This window comes from Puccinia triticina, chromosome 10A (assembly GCF_026914185.1).
Source record: "Puccinia triticina chromosome 10A, complete sequence".
Classification (NCBI taxonomy): Eukaryota; Fungi; Basidiomycota; class Pucciniomycetes; order Pucciniales; family Pucciniaceae; genus Puccinia; species Puccinia triticina.
In genome coordinates this window covers 498,976-511,446 of record NC_070567.1, presented here as the reverse complement: position 1 = coordinate 511,446, position 12,471 = coordinate 498,976, and the positions used below count along the sequence as shown (strand labels likewise).

Sequence of the window (12,471 nt, the reverse complement as noted above, 5' to 3'; positions counted from 1 at the left end):
TCTGTTGCTCAGCGCTCAGATGTTGTAATGACTGTCACAAAAAAAAACTCTTGGTGCAATATTGATAGGGACTTGGAAAAACGACTCCCATATTCTGGGAAAAAAACTCCCATACGTTGCCGCGACTGGCAATGGGAGTTGTTTTCCCAAATGTTTATTTTTTGGGGGAGTTGTCAAATTTTTACGCATATAGTGTGTGGAAAAAAAAATTATGGGTGGGGCGGATAAGAAAAAATATATAACTAATTAGTGGCAACAACTCCCAAAGAAAATCTGTCTGAGGAAAACAACTCCCACAAAGCGCCCTAGCCCAAAAAAGGGGCTAGGTCAACGTCCGAAACCGGTTGCAATTTGGTCCCAGCGACGTATGGGAGTTGTTTTCCCAAAAAACGGGAGTCGTTTTTCCAAGTCCCTATTGATATCAAACTGCCGTTAGAAGTTACTGGTAAAAATAACAATAACGGCCAAAAAATTGTTACATTATTGTTATGTTACATGTTACTGTAGCAATAACTACCCGCCATTGCTTTGATAGAAATTAAGTCATCAATCTTCTGCGTCTTTTCCATGAGACCCTTTCAGTCTCCTGTAGCGAGGAGCCTTTTTCCTGCTCAAAAGGTAGCAGCTTTAGCCCTCTTTGAGGGCTTCCTCATCCTTTTTCTTCACCTCTAAGCCTTTTTCCTCAAGGCCTTTTCTCCACATCCTCGCCGTCTTTTGTCGTAGTTTCAACAGGTTTGCGGGTTATAATCTTCAATTTATTAGAGCATCCGCATTTGGCACTGAGCTAGCCAGGATTAGGACTTATTCAAACCCAGCATCCGCATCAGCTTGGATCAAATCAGCATGAACTTGACCCAGGGCTCCGTTTGGAGCTGGTGGGGTTTACATATAGACCCCACTAGTCCTTGGACTGAACACACAATGAATATTCATCACAAGGCAATAGCCCCCAAATTTGGGGTTCCAGGGGGTGTGAAACAATAAACCCATTGATGCTCAAACTGTTGGAATATATGCTTCAAGCCCCATTTGAGTGGCCAAGCTATATGATCTAATGTCCATATATCACCAGTAAGCCCAACTGTGTGTTTAGCTCAGTGGTATAAGAGCAGCTCTCATGAATGTAGAAGGTTGTGGGTTCAAATCCCACGACACACAATTCTTTTCAGCTGAATAATTTCAACACAAACAAATTCTGGGACAGACAGCCATTGAAGGGTTGAAGGTTCTGTTCATGTGGATTCAGATGTTGTTACATAATACAAAAGAATATCATTGACATCAACATTACTTGCATACCAACACCGGCATTACTTGCACACCAACACCGGTGTTACTTGCATGACAGATAATGTACATGTTTGTTTTGCCCCCAGAGGATTTTTTTAGTTATATGTATATGCTCACAAGCATGAGCTCTATATGTTTAGATTCCAAAAAAATAGCATAAAGGCACCTAAACACATAATCTGCGACAGGCTTGGACCTGCTAATCTGCACCAATACAGCCAGCCACTTGGATTAGCTTATTCCACACATAATTTGAGCTAGTTAGTCCATACTATCTTAGTCACCAATGCTGATGCTCTTGGCTCTGTATTTAGGCTGTTGCACGGGATATGTAGGCATAGGGAGCAGATCTTGGGGTTCTTGTTAGACCTTTGCGCTACTGTTGAGGGTGCATAGGGCTGAAAAAAATCACCCCAAGAGATAATATGGTTTTGATTCAGTGAAGAAGACCCTGGACTAGTAGGCCCAGTGTAGACTAAATACAACATTGAATTTGATATAAGCATCTTAACAAGGCTATATCAAGTGGGCAAACACATTCATTGGGTCATTTTCAGGCTAATTGACATCAGAATTGCCCTATCCTGAGACTAAATTTTGGAAGAATTCAAGAGACTAAGATTTGTATTTCTTGATGTTAGACTCCAGTTTGCTACTAACAACTTTAAGAAAGAGACAAAACATTTAAGAGCTTGGGTAAGTTACCTAAGAGCAGGAGATTGGCTGCTCTCTGATGATGATGAAATGGAAATAAAAAATAGAGCAAAACAATGATCTTGTTGATTGACCTGCTTCGGTCTAAGAAACATTGTTTTGCTAGTTAGTTATATTTACTTTATCCTCTGCTACTCAGCGCACGAAGTCCTTACTGTCAATGCCCTCCTGATCCTTAGCATCCAGTGGTTTTATGCTTGGCAAAACGGCGGAGGAGTGATGCAACGTTGTCTAAAGCAATGTTGCATTTCACGTAAGCCAATAGTTTCTGTTGCCAATGGGGAACACTATCTCTCACTGTCTCTGTCCGCTTCTCTTTGAGAGGGTTTGGTTTGAGTGGTCTGATCATTTGCAACTTTGTCTAGGACTGTGTTGGATGATGCATTAGCTTTTCATCTTGACTGTTCAGAGTTTGAATAAGCAGCGGCTCAACTTTGGTGTTTGCTGATATTCTCTCTTGTAGTGGCTGAGGTTTGGGATTATCCACAAGCCTAACTTTGCTGCTCGCTGGTATTGGACCTGCATAAATCAAAAGTTGATGTGTCAGTTTTACAATGCCACACGGCTGTTTTGTACTGCGGAAGTGGTTCGCTTTGCTTACCAGATTCCGCAGCTGAGTGAGCTTGCAGCCGCTTTCTCAATTTATGAGTTCTGCGCCGTTTGCCTAAGTGAGAAATCTCACAGCCTCCCTTGCTTTGTGTCGCAAGATGCAAAGCAGGCCCTGGTACCTGGATGACGGACAGGCTGCCAAGGGATTTTCAAATGACAGTCCTGCCGCTCGGTTCGGTGAGGAAGTCAGTGGAGTTCTCTGTTGTCTTGACATAGAGGGCAAGGATGAGTCCTATTGCAATGAGCTCCCGCACAAAATGTAGACGTATTGACATGTGCTTTGTCCTGAAGCTGTTCTGTGACGTTTCACTTTTTGCTAGATCAAGAGCGCCACGGTTTTCAATGTACACCTGGATTGCCTTGAGTCCAGGAAAGACAAGAGTTTCATTGGCTAAGTTTGCTATCCAGGCGAGATCACGTCCGAGGTCTGAGAAAGCCTTGTATTCTGCTTCGGTGGTGGACAGCAATGCTGATGATTTCCAGTTCACCAGATGACTTCCTGACAGTACTACAAATCCAGTAATTGATCTCCTGGTGTCTGGGCAGTTGCCCCAGTTAGAGTCAACAAATGCCCGTACCCCTGAGGGTTGTTGCTTGACGTACGTGAGGCCAATGTCTCTGGTTCCCTTCAGGTAGCGGAAAACTTGGATGGCTGCATGGTAGTGCCTGATGCCGGGTTTTTCCAAGTATTGAGACAATGTGCTCACAGTGTACGCGATGTCCGGCCGTGTGAGTATGCTTAAGTAGTTGAGTGATCCTACTATAGCGTGATAACTGATGCCGGTGTTGTTGAATGCCTTGAGCTCATCCTGCGTAGCCTTCTTGAGATATTCGCGTGGGTTCAGCGGGCATGATGCCGGGTGAAGGTCTTGGAGGCCAAATTCAGCAAGTTTTCTGTTGATGTACTGTGTTTGATTGATTTGCAGGTCGTCAGCAAATTGCTCCAGGTTCATTCCTAGCAGGAACTCCACTTGCCCCATGTACTTTATCTCAAATTCAGTTTCCATTTCTGCTTTGAAGAATTCTGGCTTGTTGCTGATGATCACAAGGTCATCTACGTGTGCGAAGATCCACGTAACCGGTTTGTCATTGTTGGTGGTACGCCAGAAGACACACGGATCCGACAGGGCGGCCTTGAACCCAAGAGTGAACAAGAAGTTAGATAACCTCCTGTACCACACCAGCAGGGCTTGACGAAGACTATAGATTGCTTTCTTGAGTTCTAACACTGAGTTAGGTGGACAATCTAGTCCAGGTGGTGGGAGAAGGGTGACGGTGTCCTCAAGCGGGCATGTTAGAAAAGCGCTTCAAACATCAAGCTGGTGGATTTGCAAGCCATGATTGATAGCAAAACATAAAAGAAAGCGCAGAGACGCTGGTTTTCCAGTAGGCGTGTATTTTGCCTCAAAGTTTAGGCTGTGTGTCTGCTTGAACCCTTGAGCGCAGATTTGCGCTTTGAATTCAATCACCTGATTTTCTGAGCTGAGCTTTTTCCTGTACGCCCACGTTGCCGGGATCGGGTCATTGCTTTCAACCCGCACACGAACAATCCAGACATTTTGTTTCTTCATGTTCTCAATCTCTTTTGATTCAGCTTCAGTCCACTGCTGACTCTCAGATCTGGCCATCGCTTGTTTGTACGTCTTTGTTTCAATGGATACAGATACGGTATAGGCCTGTTTTCTTTCTCGCTTGCCCTCAACAATTTTACGCTCATCTATTCCACCAATGATAAATCTAGCTGGTTGTGAATGTTGGTCTTCCTCCCTCGTGGTGTTCAATGAGTCCGGTTGAACATCTGGCGCCGGTGCCTTCAGCCGGCTGTGAATTTCACCCATTTCACGTTCTTCTTCCTTGCTCTCTGAGGTAGATGAGTTGAGTCCGGTGTCGGGCTGGTCTTGGTCCTCTTCAAAAGGAAGGTCTGCCTTGGCCAAGAAGTTTGGCAACCTGTCGTAGGTAGCGTTGAAAGAATTGTGCCGAACGGAACCGCAGGTTTGGAAGGTGCTTTCTTCAAAGTGTGCATGTTTCACCATGAAGACCTGCTTGTCCTCTAGTCTGCAGATTTTGTACGACGATTAGTCGTTCTCATACCCAACCAGTACTCCCTCCCATGATATAGGACCAAATTTTTCTTTGCAATGTTGTTTAGGCTTGACCACCCACGCGCGGCAACCAAAGGGACGAAAGAAGTTCATATTTGGTGCGACTTAAGAGCAGCTCCACTGGGATTTTCTTGCTTCTTGAAAGAGATGGCAGACATTTAGTTGTTGCTGTCGCCATTCGGACGGCTTCTCCCCACCATTGCAGAGCCATGTTTGACTGCATGATTACACAGCGCGTCATGTCAATCAGAGTGTGGTTTGCGCATTCTGTGGTGTATATGGGGGTGCTACATTGTGCTGGATTCTGGCCTCCTTCATCAGCTCCCCCAGCGATTTGTTACAGAATTTGCCTCCGCCATTGGTTATTAGTTTCTTCATGACGTGGCCGGTTTGCTTTTCAAAGAGTTGACAAAAGTCCTCTATGGCCAACAGTGCTTGAATCTTTTCTTTGAGGATCACTGAGTGGATTTAACTGGTGAAGTGGTCTACTAGGGTCAGAAAATATTGCGCGTTGCCGTTGGTTGGTGGGGAAATCGGTCCAACGAGGTCAGCGTGTATAACCTCCAGTGGTGCACTTGCGGGCTTGAAATGGCTCTTGCAAGGGAGGCGGACGGCCTTGCCTTGCATGCATGCATCACAAGAGTGAGTTTTAGTTAGGTCCAGTGGTGCTGAGACTGAAGCCGCAATCCTGGCTGAGCTTGCGCGGCCAAGGCGGTTGTGCCATTTGACAAAGTCTGAAGGAGGCTTAGCCGATACCATTAAGAGACCAAAAATCAGATTTTCTGGGTCAAGAACCCCTTTTATCTCCAGTAGGTTGTTGCTGACGTCCACTGCAAAGGGTTGGCCGTTGTCAATCTTTACCGCAAAGCCTTCATCGCCCTCTTGGATAAGTGCTTTTGATTTCATTAGCTGCACAAAGGAGACTAGGTTGCGCGTTAGTTTTGGTACGTAGATTGTGTCCTTTAGCGTAAGGGTGCCTCCGTTGGCTAGAGGAAGAGTGGTGTTGCCTCGCGCCGTCGCGACAAGTTCACTGGATCCTCTCCTGGTGACTATGTCAATGTTGACTGGACTTGTCTGTTGGAAGTAGCCTAGCACATTCAACATATGATTGCTGGCGCCTGAGTCGAGGATAGTGGTTTGCTGTTGAGAGGGGCTAGCGTTCAACAAATAACTGAATGATGGCATGATATTGTCTTCAGGGGGGTTGTCTCGAGGTTGAGTTGTGGTGTGATAGGATTTTCCTTGCTCTTTCTGGGCTTTGCGCTTGTCCATATCTTCTTTCAATTTCAAGGGGTGCAGTGTCCAGCAATCCTGCTCTGAGTGGTTCGCAGCAGGGTTATGCTTTTTGTCATAGCATCAGACGGGATTGTATGGTTTTTTCTTCTTGTTTGAAGCGTTGGTGGCCAGAGCTGTTGTTGATCCACTAGCCAAGGTAGCTTCTGGAGCCTTCCATTTATTGGACCTTTCAAACCTTCCGACTTCCCGCAAGCAATCGATCACGAATTTGGGTTTCCCGAGAGAGTTCAGATTGCCAAAAAGACTTTGCATTGAAAACGGTCTTTTCTTGGTGATGCGGCTGATAATGCTGCAGCAGATCACAAAGTCGGGGACAACCATGGCTAGAGATTCAAATTTGGCCAGGCATTCTTTGATTCCGGCAATGTAAGCGGCCATATCGTTGTTGAATTGAGTGTCTTCCCACTTTGCCCAGACTTCATAGCTGGCGGGAATAGAGTCTGACACATAGACTGACTTGAACATTTGCCATAATTCATAGGGATTCTTTGAATTATTTTTCTTGACAATTGTGTTGAAGACACCGTCCGTAAGGTTAGTGCATAGTAGGTTTGCTGCCTTCTGGGCTTTAGTTTTGGTTCTGCGAGTCATGCCGGGTAGCGGTGGTTCATCAATGAAGTGTTCTAGGTTGTATTTGGCGAGTGCCATACGGATTTTCTTTTCCCATATCTCAAAGTTCTCTCTGGTGAATTTTGGAACCTTCATCATTAGTTTTCCTCCAATGCTGGAATCACTTGATTCATTATGGATCTTCCTGCTCCTAGTCCGTCAAAATAGAGGTCAAGTTCTAGCTTCAAGACTGTAAATCTGAAAGAATTCAAGAGACTAAGATTTGTATTTCTTGATGTTAGACTCCAGTTTGCTACTAACAACTTTAAGAAAGAGACAAAACATTTAAGAGCTTGGGTAAGTTACCTAAGAGCAGGAGATTGGCCGCTCTCTGATGATGATGAAATAGAAATAAACAATAGAGCAAAACAATGATCTTGTTGATTGACCTGCCTCGGTCTAAGAAACATTGTTTTGCTAGTTAGTTATATTTCCTTTATCCTCTGCTACTCAGCGCACAATTTGAAGTCCTTACTGTCAATGCGCTCCTGATCCTTAGGATCCAGTGGTTTTATTCTCGGCGAAATGGCGGAGGAGTGATGCGACGTTGTCTAAAGCAATGTTGCATTTCACGTAAGCCAATAGTTTCTGTTGCCGATGAGTAACATTATCTCTCACCGTCTCTGTCCGCTTCTCTTTGAGAGGGTTTGGTTTGAGTGGTCTGATCCTTTGCAACTTTGTCTAGGACTGTGTTGGATGATGCATTAGCTTTTCAGCTTGACCGTTTAGAGTTTGAATAAGCAGCGGCTCACCTTTGGTGTTTGCTGATATTCTCTTGTAGTGGCTGAGGTTTGGGATTATCCACAAGCCTAACTTTGCTGCTTGCTGGTATCGGACCTGCATACATCAAAAGTTGATGTGTCAGTTTTACAATGCCACACGGCTGTTTTGGACTGCGGAAGTGGTTTGCTTTGCTTACCAGATTCCGCAGCTGAGTGAGCTTGCGGCCGCTTTCTCAATTTATGAGTGCTGCGCCGTTTGCCTAAGTGAGAAATCTCACAGCCTCCCTTGCTTTGTGTTGCAAGATGCAAAGCAGGCCCTGGTACCTGGATGACGGACAGGGTGCCAAGGGATTTTCAAATGACATTCCTGCCGCTCGGTTTGGTGAGGAAGTTGGTGGAGTTCTCTGTTGTCTTGAAATAGAGGGCAAGGATTGCATTTCACGTAAGCCAATAGTTTCTGTTGCCGATGGGGAACACTATCTCTCACTGTCTCTGTCCACTTCTCTTTGAGAGGGTTTGGTTTGAGTGGTCTGATCCTTTGCAACTTTGTCTAGGACTGTGTTGGATGATGCATTAGCTTTTCATCTTGACTGTTTAGAGTTTGAATAAGCAGCGGCTCAACTTTGGTGTTTGCTGATATTCTCTCTTGTAGTGGCTGAGGTTTGGGATTATCCACAAGCCTAACTTTGCTGCTTGCTGGTATTGGACCTGCATACATCAAAAGTTGATGTGTCAGTTTTACAATGCCACACGGCTGTTTTGTACTGCGGAAGTGGTTCGCTTTGCTTACCAGATTCCGCAGCTGAGTGAGCTCGCGGCCGCTTTCTCAATTTATGAGCGCTGCGCCGTTTGCCTAAGTGAGAAATCTCACAAATTTCAGGTTTAGGCCGGCTAAAGTTAGAAAGCCTAAACCTGAAATCAAGCCTTTGTTGACCCATGGTTAGCCCGGACCAATGCAATTGCCACCCAGGTTGAGTTCCTTGAAATTGTCAACTTCACACAACAAATGCAGATAAACCAATTGATTTCCAAAATTAACATTAATGGAACCCAAGGCATAGATTAGTAATAAATATTATTTCCCCAACATTTGTATGGATGTTTTATATTCAGCGCCAGCAGGAAAGGTAACTGGTTAGATGAGACCAACAATGTAATTTTTTTTCCTACTCTCAAGCATGACATCATAAAACCAAATAAATAAATAAATAAATGCAAGTTATAATCAGACCCATCCGTCCAAACAAACCATAATCTTCGATGTGGCAATATGTTTTCTACACTAATCAAAGGAGAGGTTTTTTGACAGAGCCTATAAACAATTGATTTGAATAGCTGGGATCAACGCCAATGTAAAGCCAACCAAAGGATAGATGGCTGATGGCAATAGATAATGACCGGAAGAGTTAGATGAGGGTGAAGCGTTGTCAGAAGATATAGGTGAATTAGTTGCATAGACATAGGCAGTACTGGTTGTTGGTGTTGGCGCCGTCACCACCTCGAGCACAGTGTTGGGTGATAGACTGCTAAGTGACACGGCTCCGTTTGCAGGAACAGGAGGTTGAGTGGCTTGAGATACCATGGAAGTAGTAGTGAGGGTGGGCAAGGAAATCGCCTGAACCATAAACAGCAATCGGTTTGGATGGTAAGCATTTTTAAATGAGGCCCTCCTCTTCTAAGGTGATCATCAACTGACCATACTACCACTCAAAACCGGCTGTTGTCCCAATGTTTGGTTATAACCTTGGGGCTGATTTGTCATATTCTTTGAGCTCTCCGAATTCATCGATGAGTTGGCTTTCGCTGTTGCTGAAGATGGAGCGGCCGTCAAGAGAGCACTGGTGACGAGATCAGAAGGTTTTATAATTGGGACTCCGACTGGGATAGTGCCAAAAGTTGGATGCGAAGGATCCGTGAGTAGGCCACCGTTGGGATCTGATGATCCGAGAAGCGGCTGAGGTAAGGTGGCATTGGCAGCGGCAGTCAAATTGTTAGGAATATTATATGTAGATGACTTTCCGGAAGAAACACTGGAAGTATCATTCTCTCCAAGTTGGTGGGAAGGGTCCAATCGCTTGGCCACTTCATGATGTTTTGTTTTGGGAGTTGAATCGTCTGAAAATCTGGCTATGTGCGAAGGGATCAGGACTCCGCAAGTAATGACCAGAAAAATCGTGAGATTGGTCTTATTCCACATTTGGACTTTGCAAGGTGTAATAGAAGCCATTACGAAAATCGAAAATCCGACCAGATGGATGAGATTTTTCACGAAACTTGATGCGGATCAGAGGGTCAACCTCGTTTTTTTCCGGCTGCGAAATTTATGCACGACGAAAAGAGGCCTTTGAGAATCATTATGTCTGTGGTTAATTAACAGGAGTCAGAAAGCCGGACGAATACGCGACAAGCTCACTAGATAATTTAGCAAGAGTCACAGAGGTTCGCGGGTGGGAATCTTCTCTTTGTCTTACTATTGTCGGACAAACAGGAGGAATTGCATGAAAAAGGAGACATCAAAACATTTTGAGTGAGAGGACTTGAATGTTTACCACGTCACTTACGCGGTTGAATGTATGCTCTGTCGGAATTTTGCCCGGTTTCGCAGTACAGGGTAAAAACGAGTACCGCAGATGATCTTGCGTTGCTGCAGAGGGTGGACTATTGTGCGTTGCTGGCGAGGGTGGACTGCAAGTGGTACAAAAACAGACGTTAGGCGCAGACGCTCAACGTAGTATTCCGGCAGTGTTGTGGAGTGAAAAGTACTTACCTTGTAGTATGGTTCTTGAATGATTATGTGGACAAAAAAATCAGAGGGAGCCTCTTTTTCCAGTGGGCGGAGTCAGATGAATGTAATCCCAGGGGGAAATATGATGATCAAAGCAAACAAGCATTGGGGTAGGTGACAATCCAGTAGACCAAACAGTAGATAATCAATGTGATCCAGCACGAAAAAAAGCCCAAGGTTGCACCTGGTCTGGTTAAACCAACTGTTGGACCAGGGCTCCTGCGAGCCGGGGAGTGTCTCAATCTTCTCTTGGACAAGTATTTTCTTGATGATTTCTGAACGGAGAGAGGGATCAAACCGCATGCGGCATGAATCTATCCTAGGGTGGAATTCAAGTTTCAATGCCATGTTCAAAAAAAAAAAAAAAAAACCGGAGCAGCCGTTAAGGAAGATTACCAAAGCGTACAGCTCGTCTCGAAAAAGTGATGATGTTCTTACAAAGGATATGTTGATTCTTACCAGTGGAATCTTCAAAAGTCAAGAAAGAGAAAGTGTTCAAACGAGTAAACCAACCCTTCGACTCGGGTTGAAAAACCCGATGTTTCTTGGAAAATATTCAGGCAGGTGGTCGATCCGAACCCAAACACAATTGGTACCGAGTACGGTTGGAATCCAAGACGTTTCAACGCATCAGCTATTTAGGCAAAAGATGGAGCTGAATGGAAACCAAGCGCTAAGGTGTATATTTAGATATGACACTGCGAGTTGAATCTCGTCAAGGAATTGCGTCAAACCACCAATATATTGTGCTCTATGTGGTTGATTGGAGATAGTTAATGTATCTTCCCTCGCAGTAGTTATGGGTCAGATCGCCGTTTGTGTAGCCACCTCTAACCACGCCCTATGCGTTGAAGTCCGAAGCGAGTGAGATTGACCCTGGCGGTAAAAAAAGGGTGAAAAGGGAAAAAGTCAGGAAATTCGAAGGACAAGTGTGTCTATGCATAAAATACACATGTTTCTATCATCCAAAAATACCATGTCGTCATACCATAAAGCTTGTGTCGTCACTTGGCACATGCGCAACACTGTGCTACACTGAGCCGCTCTGAGCCGGGATGTAGCCTCAGGCACCCGCATGTTTCATCTTGGATGAAAGATTCGAAGCTCTGACATGTTGAAGTTCAAATTACATAAACCGCTGTCGAGCCGTACTCGTAGAACCAACGTCATTTAAGACCTGAGCTAAGAATAAAGCTGTTTCAATACCAAGGACTGCCGTACCGGTCATTCGGGCTGTCAACAAACTCTTATCATACTTGAGTAGTTAGACATACTAGCACCAAGATAGGGCTGGTAATTCCTGTTTGGGACTTGCCTATCATAAACATATGTATGTCATCTAGCGACGAGTGAAGGAAAAAATGCATATTCGCAACTGCATTTGCTGCAGCTTCCCCCTTTGACTGTGGACACGTGCTCTGCTACCTTAGCGAGAGTAGCGAGCGAGCCATGTTTTCGAGTGAAAGCAAATGCGAAAAATGCAAAAGAAAAAAAAAACGAATGGAACAGATCGACCAGTTCTTGTTTCATAGACTTCGAAGCCAAGGCATCATTTTGTAAGAAAGGGTCTTTCCAACCACTCTAGCTTGGTCTGTAAGGAGTTAAGCAGTCACACTCATGAGTCATACTCTTTGCTGCATTCATACCCCATGCCACTGCATGGCCGATGGGCCGCCTTGCAGCATCAATAATGAACAAATCCTTACTCTGAAAAATATGCCCCGGGGAGAATTTGGTTGGAGCCTATCGTAGGGAGTTTCATGGACTCCCATTGAACAAATGTCAGAAAAATTTGTGTCTGCTTGGCATGCGCTTGAGGCCACAAGAAGGGTGAATGACGGTCTCCTACCATCTAGTCACTATGGCAAGAAGGATCAGACATCGGTAGTAATGGTACATATGTGATTGTCTCTCTGCCTCCCTGGTCTTTATTCTTGCCATCTTTCAGCACTCTACAAAAAAGAGCTACTCTCTAGTAAGACTAGTGCCAACTAACCCCCTAGATTTGATGCTAACGTAACCAATTCCCCCCTCTGATTAATCATTAGGGAATTAGTTGAGTTAGGATTTGATAGTGTTGGAAGGAGAGTCTATTGTTGAGGGTAGCATAGGTGACACAAAAGCCAAGTGAGAGATTGACAAGATGTCAGGGACATAGTCCGAGCACAGTGAGTCAATGTGTAATCATCATTCAGTGAGGAAGGATCAAACAAGGAAACAACTTGGCTATATACATGTACAATGTAGGCTAAGTTGGGGGTGTATAGATTAGAAGCATACTAGAGGGATGCTAATACACTATCTCAACATCTATGTAGTATTTAGACTTCACCTAAGTTTACAG

The 12,471-nt window shown here is 44.6% G+C and overlaps 2 protein-coding genes across 2 annotated transcripts; both read right to left on the bottom strand.

The window, feature by feature from the left end:
- Positions 1-8,654: 8,654 nt before the first annotated feature.
- PtA15_10A44 (uncharacterized protein) lies at positions 8,655-9,569 on the bottom strand (the record flags this gene model as incomplete). Its single annotated transcript, XM_053160626.1, has 2 exons — positions 8,655-8,957; positions 9,039-9,569. 2 exons carry the CDS (start codon positions 9,567-9,569, stop codon positions 8,655-8,657), a joined length of 834 nt encoding a protein of 277 aa, XP_053024180.1.
- A 431-nt stretch (positions 9,570-10,000) lies between these two features.
- Positions 10,001-10,475, bottom strand: PtA15_10A43 (uncharacterized protein; the record flags this gene model as incomplete). The annotated part of the gene is made up of 3 exons (XM_053160615.1): positions 10,001-10,027; positions 10,110-10,123; positions 10,331-10,475. 3 exons carry the CDS (start codon positions 10,473-10,475, stop codon positions 10,001-10,003), a joined length of 186 nt encoding a protein of 61 aa, XP_053024179.1.
- Between the last annotated feature and the right edge of the window lie 1,996 nt (positions 10,476-12,471).